Source organism: Harpia harpyja, chromosome 1 (genome assembly GCF_026419915.1).
Source record: "Harpia harpyja isolate bHarHar1 chromosome 1, bHarHar1 primary haplotype, whole genome shotgun sequence".
Classification (NCBI taxonomy): Eukaryota; Metazoa; Chordata; class Aves; order Accipitriformes; family Accipitridae; genus Harpia; species Harpia harpyja.
Window position 1 is genome coordinate 93,762,874 of NC_068940.1, and position 27,591 is coordinate 93,790,464.

The 27,591-nt window shown below is 38.8% G+C and overlaps 1 protein-coding gene across 2 annotated transcripts in view; it reads right to left on the reverse strand.

Annotated features, from left to right (window-relative positions):
• The window catches only part of PARD3 (par-3 family cell polarity regulator), a 464,571-nt gene that overhangs the window by 162,880 nt on the left and 274,100 nt on the right, over positions 1-27,591 (reverse strand). For both annotated transcript variants that reach the window (XM_052805974.1, XM_052805967.1), the window contains exons 13-15: positions 20,398-20,586; positions 19,759-19,929; positions 7,384-7,534 (exon numbers count right to left, since the gene is read on the reverse strand). In XM_052805974.1, the coding sequence (XP_052661934.1) occupies positions 7,384-7,534; positions 19,759-19,929; positions 20,398-20,586 (511 nt within the window). The remainder of the gene's footprint in view (positions 1-7,383; positions 7,535-19,758; positions 19,930-20,397; positions 20,587-27,591) is intronic.

The following is a 27,591-nucleotide window of genomic DNA, read 5'->3' on the forward strand; positions in this document are numbered from 1 at the left end:
CCTGTCACTGGGAACCACTGAAAAGCACCTGTCCCAGAAGACAGTATCTTCTCTTGCATCAAATTGTTTGGTAGAAACAAAGAATGAGTTCAACGGGGACTTACAGACCTCATCACTTCTCCTGATCAATCTTGCCCTCATGAAATTTGAAACTTGTTTGACTGTTACTGGGAACTTGGAACCCTTTAATCTCATGAAAGATGATGAGAACTGACAGCTAGAGCTAAACAATTCCAAATTTTAATTCTCTCCTTCAAAAAATAATCTGGAGGCACACATGCAAAATTTGGAAAAAAAGATTACCTAATTCTGTTACCACCAAATTCAAGTAAGTTTTAACATGTTGTTAAAATGCTTAAACTAGAGCCATCACGTACATGAAAGAGAGATAATAAAGACTCAACATTATTCTTTGTTGGGTAGCAGACTTCATTGGGTTAATTTGTGAGAGTAGCAGTTAAAAGATGATATTCAGAGGATTCTTACAAACTAGTAAAACAGTGTTTCCAAGTAAAAACCAGTTTTAATGTGCATATAAATATTATAAACCCACTACTACTGCTGCTTTTATAGGGATAAATATATACACATATTTATATTTTCCAGTAATCATTTCAATGCATAAGATTGTATAACAATTTTCAAACTACTGTATAAAAAGCAGAAGCAACTTTTAAACCTATAGAAAACTTTATGCCACCAAAACAGACCAAAAAGTTATAAAGAATATCAGAAAGAATATTTTCATTGCAATGCTTTGTAACATAACTATGGTTTAAGCTGAATAAATCTGTTTTTCAGGATACATTCATGAGATACCGGGTTGGGAGGATGGGGTATTATATAATATTATTTAGACGACAGTGGAAATACAGAATTATCAACATTTAAAAACTTAACTTGGAATAAACAGAGGTTATTTCAGTATCTAGAAACAGTAAACTAAAACTTGCTCTAAGGAAAATAAGGATTTGCAAATCTGGATGAAAATTATTTAATTATCTGAGGCAATGGCTAATTATTAAGTGTGATTTCTTCAAATTAGCTGCATATTTTTTTTTATGTGATAGAATATCTTTAAAAATATTTTTTCCTCCTGGACATTGATGCTCAACTTAAAAAGATCTGTCACTTAAAATGTTTGATCTTAACTCTCACTACACACAACATTATTTCTAGTGAACAATCATGACGCTACATGAATTTTATTCCTGGAAATGTATTCTCTTACTAAAACAATTAGTAAAATTGTCACATCTCATGAGAAGAAAAGCACTAGCTTAATCAACCATTAATCTGACAACAAACTGTAAATTGCTCTAAAACTATGATGCACCGCAGCAATAATATATAGCAAAACTTATATTTCCATAACATAAACTGCTTCTTTGGACACAACAAATATTTTCATTCTTCATTTTTCCTACAGATATGGAAAAATTGTGTTGAATTAGGGGAAAAGAATTTTTTCCTCTTTTCTGGAAAGGTTTCCATTACCATCACTACCTTTGCATGCAATTATTAAAAAACAAACAAACAAATAAAACCTTATCCGTAAAGAGCTAGCTAAAATCATTGCTGCGCTAGATAATACATTTTGTATAGCTTTCCAAAGGAGGAAAAACTGGCCTCAGAAGAGATCACTGAAGAAAGCTGAAGAAGTGGCTGGAAGAAAAAGGTACTGCATGACAAACATCTCATCACTGTCAAACTGAAATGAATGTGTTCAGTTTGCATAACAGCTGATTCTTTGCCCAGCAATAGCTTCTTTGACGGACAGGTTAATGTTTAGCCTGGTAATGTACTTCTTTCCAAACATAATGCCTACAAGACTGTTAACTCTGTAGTTAATAACGTCTCCAAAGAATTGATTGTGAAAAGGTATAACCTTATGGCATTCGGCAGATTGAACATCCCATTTGAGAGGCTACAGTAATTCAGTAACATTTTTAACTTTTCACTACCCTTCTTTATATCTGACAAGGGTGAAGACTGACATTTTAATAGTTGCTTTGGAATTAAGGAGAAAACCCATCTGACGTGCCTATGCTTTTCACTGCAGATAAAGCTAAAAACAGGTGAAAGGCTTCACCTCCAGCAGATGGTTAGACAGACCTCCACAATGGACTCAATACATCCTTTGTAGAGAGCTCAGCTGAAGTGGACAGAAAATACCCTTGGAGAAAGCAACTCTGCAAGTATTGTGAGAAACATTACAAGGAAACATCAAAGAAACTTCAAACCTAGTAATCATCAGTATAATTGACTGATCTGCAAATCCGAGACATTGCTCGAGCTGTCTACAAACCTCTCCAAGAAATAATTTTCCCTCGGGCTAGAAAAGTGCTATAAAATTTAGACTTTGAATACACTTCAAGTCCAGTTTTGCATATATTAATTCAACTTCAGCAAGGTAATCTATAATAATATAAAGTATTTTGGACGGTGTAATAAGGAAGGGAAAACATTCTCCCTTTCAAGTGTGTCTCATCTCAGGACAATGAGGCTCAAATTTCTTGAACAAGTTACTAATCTAAACAAGCGTAGCCTGAGGACCATACCAAACTATGGGGTAAGAAGAGTTCCCATCTGTCTATGCAGAAAAAGAACTCTCAGAGCTCCAGTACCAAATGGCTGGTCTCCAGGTCTATGAGGACTTTCAGCTTAGAAGGAAAAACATGCCAAACAGCAACACTTCAAACCTGTAACAGTATAGACCTATAATAGGCCAGAAAATAAGTTTGGACCTGAATTAAACCACCAATGTAAAGTGCTCCAAAAAACCCTGAGCATACACAGGACATAAAATGAACAACAGGCTTACTCATGAAGAAGCCAACTACTCCAGGTCCTTTTAAATCTTGAAAAATCCCTGAAGTTTGGTTAATCAGTTTGCTGCGATAACTTAGCTCCCCTACTACACTGCATTGTCACGATACTGCATCTGGCTTGGTTCTTGTGCTTTTGCTATCGCTTTCTCTTTAAAGGAAGGTCTAAGAAATCTGTTTAACACCCTTACGATATGTTCAAAACCAAGTATTACTTTATGAGTGACTCTCATGAGCATTTTGATGTCATGGGATTCAGACCAATGGTACACTTCAAGCCTCTTGCACAAGTAGAGGGTCTTTCTTGCTCTGACATGGCAAGTAATTCCTAACCTGTCCCACCAAGAAATCAGCAACAGCTATTCTGTGATTAAGAATGAAGTATTAACCAAAGTAATAAATAGAATAATAAATAATGGAAAAAATAATAAAAGGAAACAGTGATGATGACGATGATAATAGTGATGAGACTTGCTACAGGAGGGATACAGAGAATTGTGCAATGAAAAATCAGAACTTCTGCAGATCCTGATTTTTTTTATTTTTTACTAACAGCATATTTGTCCCCAGCAATATACTGAGTTTTGGCAAAATTTCCCATAGATACTCATATCATCTAATTTTCCAAGCTAAATGGAGGTGGGATTGGTGATAAATGTCTGGTGAACGTCTAAGGACAAAAATGTTTCCACTATATCCAGGCTTTGGATTTCAAGAGAGTGCTCAGATCCGTCAAGACTACTGTAGCAGACTGCCACATCCTGATGAGATTCCTGGCCGGGGAACTGCATTCTGCTTGTAGAGGGTTATTTTCATTTCATTGACACACACACGTGACATCTCTAGCTTAATTTTTTTCAGTAGTGCTTCCTCCTGATTCTATCCTTAAGATAGCAATTTTTTATGTAGAGAACAAAGTATTTCCTGTTGTGTAGGAACTATCAAATTTTACAAAGTTCTGAGGGATCCTTCAGGATGAAAAGAAAATTCAGTGCAAGCTATTCTTATTCTGTGTACCCCCTGATAAATAACTTCTGTTTAGTCACCGTTAGCAACAAAACCCACTGTGTTCATAAAAAAAATATCAGCAACTAGAAGAAAGAGATGAAGGAGGACTTTGTACTAAGCTGTTTGTTGAATAGGAATAATTTATATACACAGCAGCTATGTATTTGCGTATTGCAAAACTCAGGAGCATAATGGCTGATATACAAGAATGGTGTATCAGAAGAAGAGGCTTGAATTTTTAATCATAGAGCCAAGCAAACCAGCATTACACAGTTGTTATTTTGAATGTACTAACAACATGCAACCTGAAAATATTAAAAATAAATAAATAAAATATGGTGTTATTATAGCCATCTAATTCTTAGAAGACTCAATTTGTTTAAATAAAAAACGCCTCTTCAAAAACAAAAATACCATTCCCTGAATACAGAAAGCCATACCTCCTCTCCATCAGAAATTTTCAGTGAAATATTATCAAATGAAAAAGCGTAAGAAAATCTGTAATAGCAATAATCATCTAGAAAAGTAGATCAACATAAGAATCATTAGAAACATTAAAAGATTCACGTAGCCTTTATGCAGTAAGCAAACATTATTTTACATAATTTAAATCACGCTCTAAAATTGGTATTTTATTCCCACTCTCACAGCAAGGCTCTGACAAACAGTTCTTGCTGTCAGTTATGGGTTGAAAGAGTAAGGAAATTGTCTTAAATACCTTTCCTGAAAATTACATTAGATGTATTTAAAAGAAACAAAACTCTCTTAAAAGTTCCGTTTCAACTTTAAGCAATGACTAAGAGCAGGCATTTTCCAGACCTTGAGATTATCACTTTTGAACAGTCTAACTTAGGAAGGAAGAAAACTCAAAATCCATCAATTTTATCCAACAGCAACAGAAGCAGAAGGACCTATTCCTTCACACATGAAATCAGACTGTGGCCTCCTCACCACAAGGTACGAAGAGTACAAAAGTTTACACAGTTAAATCCACTGAGGGGTAAATAAAAAGACATCAGGTGATTCAGAGAGCCCATAAATCAGAGCGCTTGATACGGGGAGAGCACTCAAGAGAACCAGCACTGCATAAAGCACTCCTTTTGGCTTGTTTTCATGGTCAGGACTAGCATGGCAAGGTACAGACCTCCAGTATTCCTCAGCCAGATTGTTCTTAGGACTAATCCTCGCTTTTAGGTTAGTTTTCAGGAGAGAAGGAAAACTCTGGAAGAGTCATGGAACACCACATATACATTCTCAAGAAAATAAAAAAAGTTCTGTGTTTTTTCTCATCATCAATGCTAAAAGGACAGGAATTCCACTGCATAATAAATGATTGAGTCTTACAAATGTTAGCTACACTGAAACAAGCAACTGTACCTATCTCTCCCAACAGGTAATAATAACTCTCTGTCACATGGCACTGCAAGAAAACATGCATGCAATAATACAACAAAAGATTATAAACACTACAGTTTTACTTAGTGGTACTGATTAATTCAGAAAAAATAGCATATTAGAAAACTGACTGCTACCTAAAAACTGGGTTTAAACTTGACAGCTTTGTGAAGCTGTCACGATTGCAGAAGGGAATGACCCAGTCCTGGCAAGACCAGTTTTCATTTACGCTGGACTAGATCATATTTACTATGAGGTTCAGGCACAACTTGATTTTCCATGTGCTTCCAATTAAAGCATCAATGGATTTAAGTCACAAGCAACCAATTTTCTACATAGTTCCTGGTTTCTGAAAAAAATACAGAAAAACAGAGGAAATCAAAACATCAACTTCAGGTTATAAAAAACTTAGAAAATGCAGGACGGATTTCTTTCACTACGTCTACATTGCAGAGGTATCCAAAAGCATTAGATTTTAAGAGCTTTGGAAAGATTTTTTTTCTTTTGTTGAAATGTTAGTTACTGGCTGCTGCTAAAGGGATGATACCAGATTGATGAACCACTAGTTCGATTTGGCATGGCAAGTCCTGTGTTCCTTTGATGTGGAAATAAACTGCATTGCTGACACACGTGCACACAGGCTCTCTCAGGGTTTCTTCTCCCATCACTGGACAAGGTGTTTAAGCAATAACTCATTAACGCTTATATGAGCTCTATGTGTAAATCCTCTGCAACATTGATGGAAAAAGCAGAAAGTAGTGCTTTGCAAATGTTTTATCTAAAACACTGACGCCACAAGAACTAGTCCCTTCTATAGGAGAGTAGTGCTAAAGACTTCAAATTATTTTATCATTCTTTAAATTTGTCAACAAATAGGTTTATTAAATTGTTCACTTTGGGCGAAAAGGTTTCATGCTTCCTTGATTCTCAGGTATACAATTTTTCTTCTGAGCTGCGCAAAATGTAATGCAATAGAACAGAATATGATTTATTTCTAATTACTGTTGCCCAAATGCACAAAAAAAGACAAAAGACTTAACTGAAGAAATATCTTAAATAGCAAATTTATGGATTTTCAGAGAGTTTAACAACAGTGTTATTCTGCTACCACAACGAAAAAGCAAACCCCAAAATAGAAAAATTTTTTAAAAAGCCCCAACAACCCCAAAACAGAGTGAAATATATACACAAACTGCTGACTGGAAAAAGCCTAAGTGGTGGACTTTCATTTTCTAGGGCTGAAAATTAATCTGAAGCAATTAAAAACTAAGTTCAGCCTGGCTTCCTAACAAGTTTACAGCAGCATCTTCTAATATATTCTGTGTGTGTCAAGCACACTAAAAAAAGTCCCAGATTTAATGGCCATATCTTATGTTTAAAACTTGCAACTCAGGCAAGCAATCGTCGCGTCTTCTGTCAGGTGCTATTTTCATCAAGCTGCTTTTTGTGTTTAAATTTGAAAATCCTTTCAAACTAATCCCATCCTAGTCAGTAAATCCGACCACTCCTGTGGCAAGGCAAGTCTTTATTACCTAGCTCTGTACATCGGAAGCTGAATTGCTGCACAGCAACCGCTAATAACCTCATTATCCACTGGGGCCACGCAGATGGTATGGCACAGAATCTACACAAGGGACGCTTAAAATTAGTTATGAGGTTTTAAAATTGGTGTCCTGCAAAGCAAAAATTCAAACAAATTAATGAAATGCCTTAATAAGCATAAATGGATGCAAGTTTGCCTTATTTATTTTTATACTTCAGTATGACTGAAACAGAGGAGAAGAAATGCTGAAATTAATTATAAATTACCATAAGTCACTGACTTTCATGTGAATGAAGACTCAACATGGAGACTAGACCAACCAATAAATTATTGTCCCAGATTAGACACTGAAAAACCATGTTAAATGCTCCTGTCATTTGTTCTACTACCTGCCACGGGATACGAAATTGACTTTATAATTCCATTTGACTCTCTTTCTCACAATAACTATAGAGAAGGCTTGCGTGGAATAATTTTAAGGCACATTTTAAATTGGTCAGTGCAACCTCCACGTTCCCTGATTCCCCCATATAATACATTAATTGCCCTTCGATGAATCACAGAGAGGAACAAAAACACGCCCTGATTAGCCAAAGAGATGTGACTCACCCATTATCCTACTCAGTGCCGCGTTCCTGGTGGGCGACTCGCTGAGACCCTCGATCCCCCCATAGAGGGAGTGGGAAATCCTCCGTTCCCGGTCATCCAGTAGAGTCTCTATGGGCAGCTCTGGCCCAGAGGGGCTCCCAGGTGACTCCAACTGCACAGAGAGAGGAAAATTAGCGCCCAGGGTCCATTTAGCAGCATGGGGGAACTGTAACAACTTGCCTAAGGCCTAGACCTGTCTGGGCACCAAATGAGGTAGAACTTCTCACCCTGGACAAATATAATTTGCAGTGACAGCTCTGCTTAATGACCACCTTTCTAAGCCACTTTACACTGCACCTCCCATGGTGCCCTGTCAAATTTCAAATCCTTCAGCAGAAAATTGGTGAAAAAAACCCATTGCATTTTGCTGTCTCTTTGTTGGATAATTTCTTAAACAGTGAGTTTTGGCTTTTTTCAATACTGTCGGGCAGACAGCTGGACCATCCTTCCCACACTGACAGCCTGTCAGAACAAGGCCCCTGTCAGGAGCGCGGAGCAGGAACCCCATTTGGAATTGGGCTGCTGGCGCTTTTTGAAGTGATGCAATTTGCTTTCAAATGTAATCATCATGGAAACCCCCAGGAAACCCCACTACACATATTAGTAACCAATATGCAACACTCAAACGTTTTGCAGTTCGGCAGGAAAGAAGAAAAAAAGAACTCAGACTTCGCAGTAACTTCTTTTTTTTCCTTATGATGATGAGTTCTTTGCTCTGCCTTTCCTGGCTGCAGGGTACAGAGCCCTTGCATGCTACATTCAGTCTGGAAGCTTCCCTGATCCCTGGCACTGCTGCAGCATCCCAGCAGAGCCACAGAAAACAGAACTGGCAAGACCCGAAGTGCCCCCACCCCAGCCCTCAACCCCCAGAGCTGCCGGGTCCCTGCCACCACAACTCCAGGCAGACCTCCCCACGGCATTACAAGACAGATGAAGTAGGTGGTGGAGGAAGCGATGGAGACAGGCTGCTGGGCCACAGGCACAGGGGAGAAGACTGCATGTACGGCCACCTCCTCACCCCAGCTGCTCTCTGTCAGAAGGCTCCCCTGAGCGACCTCCCAGCTTAGCCTTTGTTTGCAGAAGCTGGACATCCCTTGTTTTCCTGCACATGCCTCTCAGATTTTTCAAAAAGAGAGGGAAAAGTTGAGTTTTCCTCAGTGAGCCCCAGAAAATCAGAGCTCAGTGGATGGCAGCACCCATGCGAGGCAAAGAAAGAAAACAATTTTATGTCATCTAGCCGGGTTTAGCCACCCCATTAGCCATGGGCAGCTCTGCTGCGGCTGCCAACGCAGCCCCTGGGAGTGAGGAGAATGAGCAACTGTGTGCTCACCAGTCAGTTTGGATGCCAAATTTGTCAGCACCCTGACACTCACTGCAGGGACAAGAGACTCCCCACACCATCACCCAGCCCTCACACCATCCAGCCTTCCTGCCCCTAAAGCTGTCGGTTCACCTGACCTCCAGCACTCTGCTGGCTACTTGGTAATGCTACCAAAGGAACTTTGCCGAGACCATTAAGCCAATTCACCTAAACAGCGTGAACTGAAACCAGCTCTTTTAAAAACATAAATCTTTAAAAATAGATGTGTTTTGCACGGTAATCATACGAACTCACACATCAAAGCGTTAGCTGTTCTCACCAACACGCCTCTTCATACTGAAGTGTATAGTTAAATCTAAAGAACAATGTCCCTACACAAATCCCATGGCATATATTTTATATGTATGGAAATACAGCGGGGACCAGATAATGCAAGATACTGAGCACGCTGCAAACTCTTTGAAGCCACTGGGAACTGGGAACGCTTATTCCAAGGACTGGTCTTTAAATGAGCATGAGAGGAGTAGTTTATAGGTTCAGGAATTACAATAACAAGCAACATGTTTGTTGCTTGTTTCTTCTTTAAACAGCTGCCCATTATTAATCACTCTTCCCGCAATCCCCAGATGACTAAGAAATGTACGGTATGAAAGATTTTTAAAAAAATCTGCTTCAAGGGCTACAAAGCACTCAGCTACAGTCTCCACAGCAGAGGCTTTGAAGTCAGCCCAATGGACTAATGACTTCTGACATTCGGGCACTGGCATAATGCCCGGTACACGGAGGGGTGGAGGTTTGCGAAATGCCGCATTACAAAGTTGAGAAGACCACGATCAGGAGGTCGCAGAGTCTGTAAAAATTATTATTTCTGTTCAAAGCCATCATCTGTTTAATATAAATGAGATACTTAATGAAGTTCCAAATTGTAGACTTATCTCTCCCAGTTTGATAAGCACTGGGGAGATTTACTGCATCGGAGGGTCAACACAATTACAATTGGAGGCACGTCAAGCTGCAGGAGAATAATAAACTTGCAGTGCAAGTGAATTAGACTCAATAAGGTTTAAATTGTGAAATGAGGATTTGTTTTATTAGGTTTTTTAAATTGCAGATTACAACTGACAGCTTTACTGAAAAGTAAATTAAACAATATTTGTAGCTTCTGTTATAATGGAATCTAAGGCAAATTCAAAAAGAATAGAAATGTTAAATTCCGAAACACTGTAAGAAAAAAAGCACACCAACATTAGACTGCTTGAGAGCTTAAACTTGCATGATAAAGGCATTAAATGATGAACTAACCTTTATTTCACTGCCCTTAAATAAGGTGTGAAAATATCAAAGTGCTTTGGGATTTATTCGCCCAGTGCTATATTGATGACTTTATGTAACAAGTGTCCAGCTTTTAGTGAGCCATATCACACAGTCCTTCTTCATGTGACAACCCATCAACTTTCAAACTAATTTGTAGGAAGGTCTCAAGAGATTTTCAGAAAGATACTGACAAGAAGAAAGCTCTGCATCAGAGAAATACATAAAAATTCACTCCTGGTAATGCAGTAAAGTACAGGGTAAATAAAAGAAACAGCAGGAGCATTGTGTTTAGATGACCGCGTTTGTAAAGTGAATCACATATTTTATCATTTTCATGGGGAAAACTTTTTCCATTTCTAATTAGCATCTCAAAAGATGGGTTTAAACAAAGGCATCGACAGCCGACTACACAAATATTTTACAGAAGATACAATGCCTTTTATAAAATAGAAAAAATTAGACAGGAATTACAGAACTGGCTTTCACAAAAAAAGAATTCTTTTCCTTACATTGTTAACAGGAAGTTTGTGTAAGAAAAAATACATTGAATTTGGAAACTATGCTGTGGGCAAGACAAAGAGACTGACAGTCCAAAGCAATATTGCAGTTCAAATAAAGACTTGTTCTTCCTGATGCATTTCTAATAAAGAGCTTGAATTACACATTAGTTCCTTCCCTTAGCCAGCATCAGTGCTATCCCGTATAATTTAATTTGAGTAACTGATAAAGAGTAGGCAATATTAACAAAGATGTACGAATCCCTGATCTTCATTAATGGCCTGGCAAGGAAAGTAAGCTAGGCAGCAACTGAACCCTATACTTCCTATCAATAGCTGCTCCTAACAGGAGCACTTCTTGGTGTGACAGTTCAGAGTCACAGACCAGTTGAGGTTGGATGGAACCACTGGAGATTATTTAGTCCAACCTCTTGCTCAAAGCAAGGTCAGCAAGAGCAGGCTCCCCAGTGCCTTGTCCAGTTGGGTTCTGAATACCTGCAAGGACAGAGACTCCACAATCTCTCTGGGCAACCTGTGCCAGTGGTTGACCACCCTCTCAGAAGAAGATTTTTTTCTTATGTTTAAAAGAAATTTCTTGTATTTCAGTTTGTGCCCATTGCTTCTTGTCCTGGCACAGGGCAGCCCTGAGAAGAGTCTGCCTCGGTCTTCTTTATTCCCCCCCATCAGGTATTTACAGACACTGGTAAGATCCCCCTGAGCCTTCTCCTCTCCAGGCTGAAAAGAGAGAGTTCCCTCTCTGGGTCCTAGCACTGATCTATAATAAATGATCATATTCATAAAAATGCAATAAAACCTCACATGCTACAGATTGCCTGTAGCTCCTTTTCTCTCCATTCTCTTAAAATAAAAATAGAAACAAGATTTTTTTTTTTTTAAATAAAAAAGGTCTCTACCCTAGCTCTTTGTCATTCAGATAAGAACCAGCTGTTTGCTAAAGCACTGTCTGTACTAACTAGCCCAGCTGCTGCTTATCTAGATGATAAAAGGACAACTAATGCGGTCCTTTTTACTTAAACACCACCATCCATCCTATCTGAAGTTATGCACATAAATATGAAAAAAGTTTATGCACAAGAACATTGCCAAAACATTCACAGCATAAACATTTTTTTTTTTAAAGAAACAATAATCAGACTCCTTTTTTTCCTTCAGAAAGTAAATTATCCAAATACTGGCATGCAAGCATTATGGATTTTAAAGAAGCCAGTACACAATATTATGCTGCATCCAGGATACTGAAGCTCCTTCTATCACACAGAATTATTCTCCAAGCTTTCTTTTTCCTTTCTTATCTGTGCACTGTGGCTAAGATGTCCAAAAGGCTTCAGCTTCCTTTTTCAACAGAGATACTTTTACAATATTACTACCAATATTAAATATGGTTTTCTTTGTTACCACCCAAGTTGGGATCCTGCTTTAGGGGCAGATTTTGCAAGACGCAAAAATGTAGGTAAATAGCCAGTAAAAGGGTCAGGTTAGACTTACATGCACAATCATGCACTACTAAATGTAGAATTAGTACAGTGTTTCTAAGAAATACTGCATTCTTGTTCTGACAATGTTAAAAGGCAAGGAGAAGACAAAAAATGCTTTCAGAATGGTGGGAGGGAACCCCCACAACTTTGCAAAATGTACTTAGATGGTAGGTTACGGGGTATGGGGAGGAACCTGTACCAAGATGGAGCTTGTAAGTTGATACCAAGGATAAAAAACAGATGAAGGAGAAAAAAGTCAGTCAAAATAAATGGGGACAGGTAGAAGGGCAGAACAGAAGACACAAGATACTACAAAATAGAAAACCATGTACATACTTTCCCAACAACTAAATTTTAAAAATATTTCTTGGGATGTTTACTATTAGAATTTTACCTAAGTACACTGAAAATCATGCACCAAAAAGACCACCAGAGGCCTAAGAGGAGACCGTTAACAAGTCCTGTATCAGAAGCTCAGGGAAAATGCGCCACAATTTAAAAAACCCACCAATATGGCCCAAGAAATTGAGAGGAAGAAGGAAGAATTTCGGCAGCACCCTTCAGAATGCTCAGACTGAAGGTAAAATGTTCACCAAAGACTTCAGCCATAAGAAGGTACACAGGGAATCAGTTGGATCCCTTGATGGCAAGAGTGAAAAGGGCACTGAGGGACAAGTCTGCAGTAGGGAAGCTCAAAGTTTTCTTTGCCTCAGTCTTTACTGCTGAAGATATCAGGGAGATTTCCACACCTGATCCCATTCTTTGTAGCAAATAAGGAGAGGAGTGAGATCAGCTAGAAGAAAATACACAGGAGCATTAGATCAAATGGGTTATGTGAGAAGTTAACATGTCACCCAGGTTGGATGGCATTCTCCCAAAAGCCCTGAAGAAACTCAAACATGAAATTGCATAACTGCTGGCCAAAATGTTCAACATACTGTTTACAAATGGCCACGGTGCCAGAGGACTGGGGGTTGCCTGTATACCTAGAGGGGATCTTGGGAACTACAGGCCAGGCATCTGACCTCCTTCCAGATAAAATGGTGGCATCTACAATAAAGAGTAAGATCACTGAGCATGATGGACATGGGTCCGTGGAGAAGGCAGACATTCATGGGGAAATCCTGCCTCACTGGGATGCTGGAGTTGCACAAAGGTGCCACTGAACTCTCTGGCAATAAAATGGACATGATGTATTTGCATTTTCAAAAAGCCTCTACCAAGGCTTCATATCAAAGGCGTTAAAGAAACTAAGTTTTCATGGGACTGGACTAAGTTTTCATTTTCTGGGTTGAAATCTGGCTAAAGGATTGGACACAAAGATTAATCTTCAGGATGGAGAAGAGCCAGATGTAGGTTCCCCCATGGATCAGAGCTGGGAACAGCTTAGGCTGATGAGCAGCTTTATCAGTGACTTGGAGAAGGGAGTGAACAGTGAAAGCATTGTGTTTGGAGAAGGTGCTAAAGCCTTTTTGATAGTTAAATGAACTCCAGAAGGTCATCACAAAACTAATCTAGCAAGAAAAGAAAAAAAGAAACCTGTTATATCAATTTCAAAATAGGTAACTAGGTAATGCACGCAGGGAAAAATGATGCTCAATGTTTTATACTTCCACACATACCAGAAAAAAAAGATGTTTGCTTGTTTCCTTTCTTTTATAATGAAACCACTCATTTGCAAAGTCTCTCTCACTGATCTGTCTACCAGTCATTTTATTTAAACAGTCGATTAGGTCCTTACATGGTCTGAATTCATGACTGTTTCTCTGCTTCATGGTTTGCTCCATTTTCAACTCAGCAACTGGAGCAAAGACGAACAGGCATGCAGAAAGAAATGTAGGGATCTGCTAATCATTTGAAACCCTTCATTTCAGGCAGGTTTGGCAAGACATTAATTCTGTCAAAAAAGGGAGATAGACAAGAAAAACCCTTGAAATCTCTCATTTTGAGGAAAATGGTGATGCTCTCTCTCTTAATGGCAGACAAGTGCTGCCTGCGTGAGACATGAACAGAGTGCAGACAAGCAATCTGTGCCTCTAAGCTGTCCAGGTTGCAGGACTGAAAAGAGCAGGATTCCAAAAGTAACAATTACCTTTATTTTCTTGAATCAGCACATACTACCTCCAGCTGCACGGATCTGCCTGACAGGCGTGCCTATGCGCTACGTACGCATTACAGCCATACAGCCAGCAGCTCTGTGCCCATACAGGCTAATCATAAAAATATCACTAATTACCAGAACACAGCGCAAGGAGCTCCAGTGTTTCTCCTTAAATCTTAGTAATTTAAAAAATGTCAAGCCTGAGTTAAAGATCTAAAAAGCTGATGGCCACGTCTTCTTAAAACTGAGGTGTTAAATACTAGCTGTATATGAGTATCAAGTCAATACTATTGTTATTCTTCCCATTTTTGCCACTGTCTGCACAACTTTGGAAATGTACCTTAAAGTCTCTCTGTGCTTATATAGGAAAGTTGAAGAGTCAACACACAATGCTGATCACAGAGGGCAAGGCTGAAAGTTGAAAACATAGATTAGAACAGTATATTTAACTTTTTTGAAGGGGGGGGGGGGGGAACTTAGATATATCCAAATCCCAAACTAAATGTTTTTGTTACATTAATCTAACAACATCCATCAAATATTCACTGTGTGATTTTCTCTGGAGTGGCTGAGATATTAAACAAAGCTTTGCAAGTTTTGTAGTAGTGCAGCTTACAGAATTAACTATATTACTATACTCTGTGTAGACGTAATGCAAGCAGGAGAAAAACTCAGATACACAGTTTTGGCTTGGAGCTCATTCATAACTACCATTCACTCCATGCTTATATCAATATTTACTACGAGATAATTCACTCAAAGACCTGGATAGATTATACTCTATCTCCTGGTGAGTCAATGAAAATTCTTTCTACAGGCAACTCTTCAGTTCAGTAAAACCACAACAGCATAAAAATGCTTTTTACCTTCTTTGTGGTCTTTTTTGAGTTTACAGTTATGTAAGTGCTGATGATGTAAATGATCTCCTCACTACCTCTCTGAAGACAAGATAATACTCTTATGGTGTTTATGTACATTTTTATTGTTACTATAATTGCTTTGGAGGCTTAGTCTACAACATGAGAACTGGTGAAGCAAATGAGAATACTGCTGGCATGAAAAAGGAGTATCAGAGGTCACTTCACAAACTTTTGAAACACTTTCAAGCTCAAGTTAAGCAGACTTTGACTTTTGAAGCTTTCTGACAAAGAAACAGCTCCTCTGCAGCACATTGGAGGCAACTGTCCCTGCCTCTCTAAACCCAGGACAACAGAGATTGAGCCGTCCTCTCTTCTAGACAGCAACCAAAATACAAAAAGCACATGAAAATTCAGGTGTGAATTGAAACACAGAGAAATGGCACTCTGCAGAACCATGCTGTGTCGTGGTTTAACCCCAGCCAGCAACTAAACACCACGCAGCCGCTCACTCACTCCCCCCCACCCAGTGGGATGGGGGAGAAAATCGAGAAAAGAAGCAAAACCCGTGGGTTGAGATAAGAACGCTTTAATAGAACAGAAAAGAAGAAACTAATAATGATAATGATAACACTAATAAAATGACAACAGCAATAATGAAAGGATTGGAATGTACAAATGATACGCAGTGCAATTGCTCACCACCCGCCGACCGACACCCAGCCAGTCCCCCGAGCGGCGAATCCCTGCCCCCCACTTCCCCGTTTCTGTACTGGATGGGACGTCACATGGTATGGAATACACCGTTGGCCAGTTTGGGTCAGGTGCCCTGGCTGTGTCCTGTGCCAACTTCTTGTGCCCCTCCAGCTTTCTCACTGGCTGGGCATGAGAAGCTGAAAAATCCTTGACATCAGTCTAAACACTACTGAGCAACAACTGAAAACATCAGTGTTATCAGCATTCTTCGCTCTGAACTCAAAACATAGCACTGTACCAGCTACTAGGAAGACAGTTAACTCTATCCCAGCTGAAACCAGGACATGCTGTCAAATGAATCCCCCCCACCCCGCAATTCTTAGGGCTGATTATGAAAATGAATATTAAAAACAAAAGAACAGTATTCATACTACTAACTTTCTTAAAATCCAATTCAAACTCAATTTTACTGAAGAAAAAAGCAGACTGGGTTGCCTATCTATCTCAAAAGAACTCAGTTTGATTTTGCAAATGCAAAACTATCACTGGACTTGAAGCTAGGGGAAAAAAAAAAGTCTTCTTTTTTTTTGTTCTTTTTGATGTTGGTTTTTTAACATCCAGATAGCAAATGCTTTTGTCATCCATATGTTGAGCATTGGCATTATCACCCCTTGTACAGATTCCCCTTCCGAAACACTTGTAGCTGCTCTGTGGCATGGCAGGGAATCTCAGGGCGCCGAGTCCTGACCTCGCATCATGATGCAGGACTGACCATGCCACTGGAATGGAGCAGAATGAACACTGCTGTTGGCGATGCACAAAGGGAATATAATCAAGCTCGTTCCACTTACCTCTGGTTCTGCAAGACTAACAAGAGTGTAAGCTATATTTTTGTCCATAAAGTGAGAACATACAATGCAGAATCAGCACAGGAAAGAAATCAGTTGAACAGGATCTTTTTTGTTGCTGTTATTTTATGGTGACTCCTTTGGAGAACCAAAAGAGAGAGAAAAGCATAGAAACACCAGGAAAATACCTTCTCAAAAGGTAAACATTTCTGTCTTTAAGAAAAAACAGTAAAACCCCATTTCTGAGGAACTGGGGTTGTTTAGTCTGGAGAAAAGTAGGCTGAGGGGAGACCTTAGCGCTCTCTACAACTACCTGAAAGGAGGCTGTAGTGAGGCGGGTGTCGGTCTCTTCTCCCAACTAACAAGTGATAGGACGAGAGGAAATGGCCTCAAGTTGTGCCAGGGGAGGTTTAGATTGGATATTAGGAAAAATTTCTTCACCAAAAGGTTTGTCAAGCATTAGAACAGGCTGCCCAGGGAAGTGGTTGAGTCACCATCCCTGGAGGTTTTTAAAAGAAGTGCAGACGTAGCACTTAGGGACATGGTTTAGTGATGGACTTGGCAGTGTTAAGTTAATGGTTGGACTCAATGATCTTAAGGGTCTTTTCCAACCTAAACAATTCTATGATTCTACAATTCCACACCGGTAAAAGGTGTGATTTATCAAGATAGGGTCTGCCCTTCTGAGCTTTTACTTCTAATCTGCAAGCTCCTGAATTTGCCGCCAGTCAGATGTAATTTATTTTTTGTTCTAATGCTAAAAATCTTTGCTGAGACTGTATACTAGGCTGGTGGCAGCTACAGGAGTACTTGAAGGGGACAACTTGCGTACCACTGCATCTAAGTAATCTACATTGCTGAATTAAGCATAATATAGCTGAGGCTGCCAGACATGGCCAGTATCTGATGCTCCATGGGAAAGTGAATATCACTGCAATGCTCTGTTGCACAATGCTGCTCTCCAACTGAGTCTTAGTCCACACATCCATCAGTTAGGGGCTAAGCTGACTGAATACCACACTCATATATGGTATTCATGCAAGATACATAAATAATATTATCATAGCTTATTAGTATTATATCAGATTAAGAATATCTAAAGTTTAAAACCGTCCAATTCTTGAGTAAGAAAGTAGAGTTTAATTGCAAAGTGCCAAAAAAAAAAATTCTCTCTTCACTTTTCATTTCATTGAAGTCTTGGCATTGCAAGACTTTCAGAAAACTGGTTTCTTGAATACTGCCAGCTCAGCAGGTAAATAGCTTTATGTCCATGCAAGTTGTGCTTTCATCATATTAAAATATGCAAACAGTATATACATCGTATTTCCTTTGGATATACGAAAGCAGTAATTCCTGAGGAAAAAATACTTACAAAAATTATTTTGTAAACATGATCACTACACCAATAATTGCATATCGTCACTTTCCCAAATCATTATGGCTCATCTCAGTAGCTTATTAAGGATTTGGGAAAATGCATAAAAAATTGTATAGTAGGCCCAGACAGACACAGCTCCCCATCCTGCTCCCTCTACAGATACATTTCAGTGTATCAAAATCTGGTTCTAACATCCGTTCTTTCATCTTGGAGCACACATACTGTAGACTGAGCTGTGCCTTTTTTGCCATGTGATTTCTGCAATATAAATCACACTAAATGTCAAAGAGATGTGGGGCACCAAACTAATCTTAACTTGAACAGGCAAAAATTCTATCGAATTTAAGGAGCAATGTCTTTGGTTCATCATCGCTGGATTTACTCCATCATGTTTACAAACACTGTCTTGATACATTTGATGTAGAAGACTTTCACTAAAACAAGAGTGAACACTTTCTACATCCTTTTCGAAAAAATTATACTAAACACAGAAATAATCTAAAATATTTCACCCTTTTTATTTAGTAACATATAAAATGCATCTGAAATTGGGTAGGAATAAGGAACAATCTCCAAATGACAGTCTGGAGTCCAAGTTCAGAATTAAGGCTAGAACAGGACATCACCAAATATGAAAAGGCCAGAATTCCTTCAACACCAAGTGAGAAACCATGTGCATCCAAGCTGGCTTTCCAGCAGTGTGTATATATAAACATGTGTGTATGTGTATTAAAGCTGTGTATAAGCAGTGAATCAAGAGGAACTTAATACTTCTAGAGAGGCTAGTGTCTTTTTCAAACATGATTTTATAATTCACTATGGATTGGAATTTTTTAAAGATCAATTTTATGCATTAAAAAACACACCATTCCTTTTCCCCCTAGACAGGATCAGCAGTACTAAACCAATTTGTGCACATCATTTTTGAAGCATGATGCTCAAGAAATAACATTCCCAATAAGATCTTACTGGTGTTAACAAGAATAAAAGAATGACTTTTAGATGTCATAAGAACAGATGCTTCCCTGACCCATCATTCAGCTGCACCCTATTTAACTCAGTGCATTTCTCCAATTTGTCAAAATCATTTTGAAGTCTAATTCAGTCCTCCACAGCATCTGCAGTCCTTCTCAGTATCATATGCCCACATACTCCTACTATATAGCATATTTTACATTAATCTAGAAGATAAACTATTAGAAACCATTAATATGTTTCAAAACATTAACACATTAACATTGCACTGGAGGAGAGAGAAGTTGCAAATAGCAGAAAAAGAATCACCACTTCACCGTGAATTCAGTATTTCATAATTCCCTGCAATGAAGGCCAAGACACAACATATTTTAAATCCAAAATAACAGAATTATTTGCATCAAGTTTTGCAGAATCTTTACATGGAACGTTCAATTGCTTAGATGAAATATAATAATGAAATGCAAAAGCTCTACACTTAATTAAAAAACCTGAAAGTGACAAAGAAACAAGTCAGTTAACACTTAACTCTATAAACAAAAGATTCAATAGACCTACATAAAAAACTCCAAAGAGCAAAAATCACGTAAACAGTGGGATGCAATTACAAAATCAATACAGTTTTATTCAGTGCTTCCTGTTATTCATTGATGAAAATACTCAAAAGAAAAACTTTATTGATTGGCAATAAGGTTAGCATGTCTAACACTGAAATTCAGATCATTTTGTAATTCTCTCTTTCTTTAGCTTCTCAAATATTATTTTCCAGGTCTCAGAGGAAACGTGACATCTCCTATAAACACAAATACCTTAGAAGTAAAAACTCCCAGTCCCATTATCAAAAGCATATTACCTCGTTGCATTTACTTATTCGTCTCGCCACAATAAGCTGAATCATTCCCCGTTTGTTTCCTTCAGTGGACATGGACCTCCTTAAGGTTTCCATAGCATCTTGATTTGTTTTGCCCAATAATGATTCTCCATTTACTGCTATAAGTTGATCATTCACTCGAAGCCTGCCATCCTGGAAAAGGAAAGTTTATAGCTAGTTACGCAAAACACGCACAAAAGTTTAGTCTGCTGGAGAGAGGAAAAAAACAAAAGAAAAATAATCAAACATCTATGCTTAGTCCTAATAGTTTCTGGCCAAATGAACACTTGTATAATAGCTTCCATTGCAGCCATTGTAGGAAATGTCTGTTTCAATTACAGATTTGGACTGCAAGCTACTATCACAACCTGTTTGCACAAATAGCATACTAATTGAACAGTATAAGAGATGGCTTGTATCCTTCCCCACAATCTGTAAGGGCTGTTTAAATCCTGGGATGCGCAAACATGTGAATCTGAGTAGAAATCTAAATATTACCTCTGATGGTGTAATTGGAAAAAGCTAGTTACAGAGCAATCTCATTCTTGAATCTGTGGTTATTTTCAAAACAGCCTTATGGAAAACCAAGGAAGACCAAAGTACACAGATGTTCCCTCTTACCTTGGATGCTGCTCCACCGTTAATAATGGACTTGACGAAGATTCCTAAATCGGCATGGTTTTCTTTCGACCGGTTACCTTTGACACTCACACCAAGTCCAGCTGATCCAGAGTCATTCAGTGGAACTTCAAATGTCAGGAATTCCCTGGTGCCATCAGGTGTGAGGACAAGCTCCTCCTCTTCTGCTTTCTGTCGGGAAGATTACCATGGGATTATAGAAGAGCATTTCTCCTCGGGAATTCTCTTCCCTCTACAGCTATTACCATTAAAAAAACCCTGCTTTTAACTACAATGCCACAATATTTTCCACAGTAATTGTTTGAAGAAACATGCACAAATAGTGTATTTTCATTCACCCACACTGACGCCTAGATTCAGAAATATCTTACATATGTGTCTAAGTGTTTCTCTGTCTAGTAGAATAATTGAATCGTGTGTCATTACTTCATGTGCCATTAATACCAACTCACGTGTAAGCTACTATTTCATTAGCCAAAAGAAAGCCATATCAGAAATATATTCTTATTTGCAAACCTACAGAATTTTTAAAATAGCATCATCATCTATGGTAGCTTCGCAGTCATGGGGAGAAACTAAGCGCAAGAAAATTAAATTAAAAAATTACTCATTCACCTCATTTTGTTTAAAACTAGCTGTATTAGGAGAAACAGAAGATTACACAGCTGAGATCTGCAACCGCACATCTCTCTGCTATTGCCAGGCTTAGCATGAAATCCAGCTCTGAGTGCCAGTTTTCCTCTCTTTCCTGGCTCTGCCCTTCACCTCTGTCCCTCTACCCACATCTTTGGTTCTTCACTGTCCTCCAAACCCAGTTTTAGCCTGGCTGGGACAATGGCTGGTTCCAGGGTTTTGAACACCTGGAATTATAGCCCCAGGCCCGCCAGAGTCCCCAGCAAGGAGCTGCTCAGCGACACCTTTCCATGCACCCAAATGCCGTGCAAGTGCAGGTGACTGGCCTCTCACTTTACCTCTCGCGGAGCTCAGGGTGCCAGCAGGCTGGAGCGGGGGCCCTGCGGTGTCCTCCCAGAGCGGTGGCACTCGTGGGGGCAGCAGGCACAGGCACAGCACCCGGGAAAGAAAAGGGTCAGGCCCTGAGGAGCAGTGCTCATGAGGAATGGGAGGGATGGGCAGTTCACCAGCCCTGTCCCTTGCGGTAGACACTGTCCACTTGTCTCTGACCATCTTTCAGTTATAACAAAGCGGTTATAACCACCTTTGGTTATAACTTTATCAACTAAAGAAAGAAGTCATGGCCTTAAAGGCAATTCTCTGCAGTGGTCCCCTTGTCTGGCCTCCAGAAAGATGCTCATGAACCCAACTGTGCTGTTTTTTTCTCACCTACGTGAAGGAGAAAGAGTAGGAGAACGTCCATCAGAAGGTGCCCACTAATGTCCAACAGTCGGCAGTTCTTCTCTGGAAGAATTAATCTGGCCAATTTTTTCATAATCTAAGCAAATACATCACCTCCTTTACCAACACTGATATTATACCGACATTTCCCATGTCACTCTCATCTATTTGCAAAGCTCACTCCTATTTTTCTCCTACTCCCAGATACTTGGAGTAGGACAAGACACATGAGAAGTTAACGTGCGCCTGCTGAGCTGTCTCTGTTTTTTAAGACCTGAGGAAATGCAAAGCTGACAGGCTCTTCTGAAATTCAAACACAGACTACGGCAAAGATGGATGTGAAAGCCATGTGGAGTACAGCAGACTGAGATGATCAATTTGGGCACAAGCATGCTAGCTGTGTCACCGTTGACCTAGAAATGCAATGTGAAAATGTCACATGGGAAAGCAGTCAGACTGCTGAGAGAACCAGAACAGCCGAGGGAAGAGAAACAGGAGCTCTATCTTTTCCCGCTTGGTTAAAAGCATGAACCTTAATGTGTTCACCAACCCTTTCCCTTGCACTAGACACTATTTGCTCATCTCTAACCATCTTTTGTTTATAACAAAGCATAATGCTTCATCAATTAAAAAAAAAAAAAAATTAACACCCCCTATCTAAGTGCCATAGCTAGGCTGGCTCATTTTTTATGAAAAAAAATACATCCAAATACATCTCTTGGTCACGCGAAACAGCATGATCTGTGCTAGCTGTCAGGAATGGAAAAGTGCACTGTATCCATGGAAAAATACTGGATCTAAAAAATATTTCCCAAATTTGGGGAAAATTCCAACCCTAGTTTTCCTGCTTGGGTCACAGAAGCACTAGTTACAGCATACATTTGAATGCATCTTTTGTCAGGTGGCTGCAGAATAAAACAATCTGAGAGAGATGCACGTTACCTTTTAGTTTCTGGAACACTTATCACTTTCATATTCCTTAATAAATAGTAGGAGGAATAAAAGCTTGCGAGCCAAAAGGGAGATAAAGCCAAGGTAGGATGTATGAGTAATCCAAGGAAGCACATAAACTTACTGGATTTTTCTTTACTACTATTATCATAAATATACAACCAGTGCCCCCCCCCCCCCAGTATTTTCTAATCTTCTAAAAAATCTGCAAGAACTTCAGCCACAGCGATCTCCCTTCCAGGACAGAGAACTAAACTGCTTCCCTGCACAGCCTGTCCCCATCAGGTGCACTTCTGTATGCCAAAGGGTCAATTGGAGAGAGCGTCTCAGTAAGCATCCCCAAGGACTTGGCTAATGGCCTCTACGCTACTTCTCTTCAGTGAGACCAAATAGATGCATTATCAGCTCAGCATTATTTTTAATGTGAGGCTTCTGCTTGCTTGTTTTCTACAACCTTGAATAAGGAAAGAGGCTAGTATCAGGCCACAGACACCTGAATGAGCAGGTGAAACTTAAGGACTAAACCTGGAGCAAACTACTCCTTGGCAGCTGCACATGAGTAGCTCATGCTCATGAAAAAATGAGAAACAGCAGCCTCAGCACTGGAACATAACTATTGAAGCCATGAGAAAATTGCTCAACTCATCCAAAGAAAAAAATTACCATTACTGGGCTAAGGCTTCATCGAGTATCCACAGCTTTTTCAACTAAGCCAGCTTGTTTCACCCCCAGACCTGTGTCCGCAATTTTAGGGACATGAGAAGCCTTCTGCCCTCTAGAATCTGTGTGTCATCTGTCAGTACCATATGCCTGAACGTAGATTTTAAAAAGAGAAAGCAATAGAAAGAACAAGCATTCCTTTTTGATGTGCCACCATTTTTTCTAAGAATACTTAGGAGAAAAATGTGGCTTTCAAGAATAACTGAACCATTAAGATTCAAGGACTATGGATATGAAAATACCCACTCTAACATTTGTGCCACACCATGGTACCAAAGAAGGTCTTACTAGATATGATATACTGAATACAACTTCATACATACAAACCTTGGATCAGAACTATATAGCGATCAGGAACCTCTAAGCATGTCATAAAGGAGCCATTCTCAGAGAAATAAGCAGGAAGACTTTAGCCTGATACCATAATATTTTGAACTAAAGTTGTAAAAACAAAAATAAACCACCAAAACCTCAGACTGGCTGAATCCTTTGTTCCCCAAAGCCTTTTAGAGTACAGAAACATTACATGTACAGCGACTCTTCACAATCAGTCAAATATCAGCTATTATAAAAAAGTAAAATTTGTGCTGAAGTTGTGTTGAACATTAAGTATCTAAATGTAACAAACCATATAAATTCCCTAATACATCCAATGAGACAGCATAAAAATGCACAAAAATCTAAAATGCAGCATTTAAAAATTTCAACTGAGAACACAATCACTTCCTAATTGCAATAACTTCCATTTGATCTTGATACACTCTAAATTAACAGCTTCACTATGTCAATCAAACACCTCAACACTGTTTTCATGATTAGTTGATCTGTGGGAGAAATTTACTCCATCAAATACTTTTGACAGGCCAGCAGTAAACATGCAAGCAAAATTATGTACTGTGAACCCTGAACAACAAAATTCAACTCCCTTAAGATTTTTCACACACTGTCCAAAACAATTAACAACAGAACAATATTCTGTTCAGACAGAGTCTGCTGAGGAAAAGGTCATCTGCTATGACTTCGGCTGGATGAATGAAACTGCTCAAGTATGTAATTTGCAATAAAAATTCGATTGGTGATAAAATATGTAGGTGTCTTTTTTTTCTTGCTTCAAATTCATACTTAGCATCAATTTATGCTAAATGACATTTGAGATAAGTTTCTCACTTTTTAAATACAGCATAAATATCTTGTAAATTTAAAGACAAACTTCCCAACTAGATTAAACTTATGGCAGTGCTTCGATATATACAGAGATTAAAAAAAACCATAAGATAAACAAGGGGGAAATTATTTTTCTCTTCTGCATAACATTGGTTTCTGATCTGATCATAAAACCTGACTTAATTTTATAAACAACCTTAAAATGGACCTTGACACTAAGAGTGCAATGAACTTATCATATTAGTAACAGTATCTCCTCTCTATCCTTTTATATTTTAAATACTATGAAGAAATTTCTTGCTTGGGACTTCTTCCCTTTATAAAATCTCATCAGGGTTCAGCTGGTGAGTAAACAGCATGAGGTTGGTGAAAAAAGAAACCTAACAGCAAAGAAAAACCTCCTCCCACCTAACAGGGAAAGCAATTTTCAAGCAAGCTGGGACAAGTTTCCGAAGTGGCTTGCTGCAGCTACAAATCCAGCTGCATTCTCTCCAGCGAAGTTTATTCTCTTGCAAGCTTAGACATGCTGTCTTCTCAGCAGCTATTAAGTCACTGAAACTTGTCTGCAGGTTACTTTGTGATTATGTATAGAGAAAAGAAATAAGTTAATCATGGGACTCCCAGCAAAAAACCAATGCACTCCTGTTTCCTTTCACAGAAGCAATTAAAGCAGCACTGCATCCCCCTTCTTAAAGGGTAACCTATATTTCCAAGTTATGTATATGAAAACATGTATACGAAAACATTTACAGGGCTCTTGTATGCACATGTATATATGCTTGTATACATACAAACACACCCTTATATATACCACAATGGTGAAATTCATGTGATAAATTAGGTAACTATAGCACAAACCCTACCTAACACCTCCAATGACCTTATCTACACTGCTCACTTTACCTGCCCCCAAATGCCATTGTGTCCAGCCTTCTAACATCACAGCCCTAAGCCTGTTAGCCTATGTTTAATTATTATTTTGTTAACCTATCAACCTTTTGCCTCACAAATGTGTCGTCTTTCTTTTGAATTTGTCCAGACAGAAAATCTCAAGTTCTTGAAAGATGAATTTGAAGTCCCACGGACGTAAGAGCTCACCAGGTCTAGTATGTGTAGGCTGTAAAAGCAAAAGGACTGACAACTGCAAAATCCCAGGTTTAGTCATTTGGTTCCAATAATGGGGAATTCCAACCTAACATCACAGCCTTTTCCAGGATATTTTCAATCTTTAGAAGATTTTAATACAGCACTCATTATTTCCTTCTTTCTCACAAGGTACCCGCAATACTAAGAAATCGTAACTCCTATACATTGGGAAACCAGTAATATTTGTCTCAGTATTACTATAATAAAATAGAATTCTTATTTTAAAACACGTGTGATATACGCAAGAGAGAGATTTCACTTAGCTGTTGTGCAAAGACATTTTTGACATCAGAGATGAGTGAAATTGTTTTGTCCTTCAAGTTGGGTGGGTGACATTGCTGTCATATCAGGCCACCTTCTAAACTGAGATACACCAAAAGATGATGACTCACTTTCATCATATGCCATCACATATACAAATATAGAACATAAATCGAACAGCTCTAAGGAAACAAAAGAGCTTCCTTGGTCAACAACTGTTTTGTGGGGGGTGATGTTTAGTACTTATAAAAATGAAGATGTATTACTGCTGGAGGTACTGAAAACAGAGCAATGTAGGTGGCCTGTAACACACCTCTCTAACTTCAGTTGAGGCCTCTCCTCTGGAGGAATAACTGAGAGCTGAGGCATCCTGCCGTGGATAGGCACTGAAGATAAATAACTACAGCAGCTCAATCAGATTTAAAACCGGACCTCCGGCAGAGAAAAGCCTGGCTACTGATCCAACAGTGACATGCACACTCCAGCCTGGTTTGCTCCTGAAATACAACAAGGCCTTTCATCTTTTTTTTTTTTTTTTTTTCTTGTAAATCAAACAATCATGTGTTGCATTACAGGTTACGAGGGCCTGAAGTGTCTACTTACCTAATTATAAAATGATACAGGGCTTAAGCCAACTAAACAACTAAAATTCTTATGCTTGCTTTCTTTTTCTAACTCTTCCTAGGTTAAGTATTTTAATATCTCCCATATGTTACATAAACACTAATGAATCTTATTTGCACATATACACTGAGACTCATTATTCATATTAGCTAAGTTAATATGTCACATCTGGCAAAGACTGCACTCTTGTTCAAATCAAACAGCAGCTGCTAAATATCAAAACCTACATCTGAATTCTGAGATTTTATGGGAAGTGTGGTCTGCTTTAATTTTAATCCCATCAAGGAGAAGTTTTTTGCATATTATATGTGGATTAACTTTGGTACGTATTTATATGCAGAAATGCTAGCTCACGAAAATACTGCAAAACAGGCCCGTTACATTTCCAGTTACGTCCATTTTAAGGATTTAATTTAGTATCAAAAAACATGTTCCACATTCAAAAATGTCTTCAGTTTAATGCTTTTGATGGATTAAAAAATGGTTTAGGAAAAAATTAAATGTTTTCCAAAGCACAAAAATTCTAGCATGTGATTTTCATTTAGTATTAAAATCAAAGCTTTGCAAAAGCCCATGTTTAAGTACATCCATGTGTTTGTTATTTATCTCTAGAAGGCGGCCATTGCTTGCCTATGCTAACATTATTCTCCCTAATGCTAACACTCTGATCTGGGCTGTCATAGAAACTGGTTTAAGCAGTTGAGATTCTACGTTTCAAATCAACTCATCAGACCGCTAAAAATATTTTGTTGGTTATGCATCTCAGAACTTCACACAGGGACAAGTCTGTTGCTGTTACCATAATGACTGTACTTTATTCAGGCCAACATACCCTGTTCCAAACTGTTGTTCCTACTCAAACTTTGTGCTGCTACTGTATGTTCTGAAACAAATACGCGATTGTAACGCTAACCCCTTTTCTGTACAAGATGCTTATCCTAGAGAAGTGAAAACCAA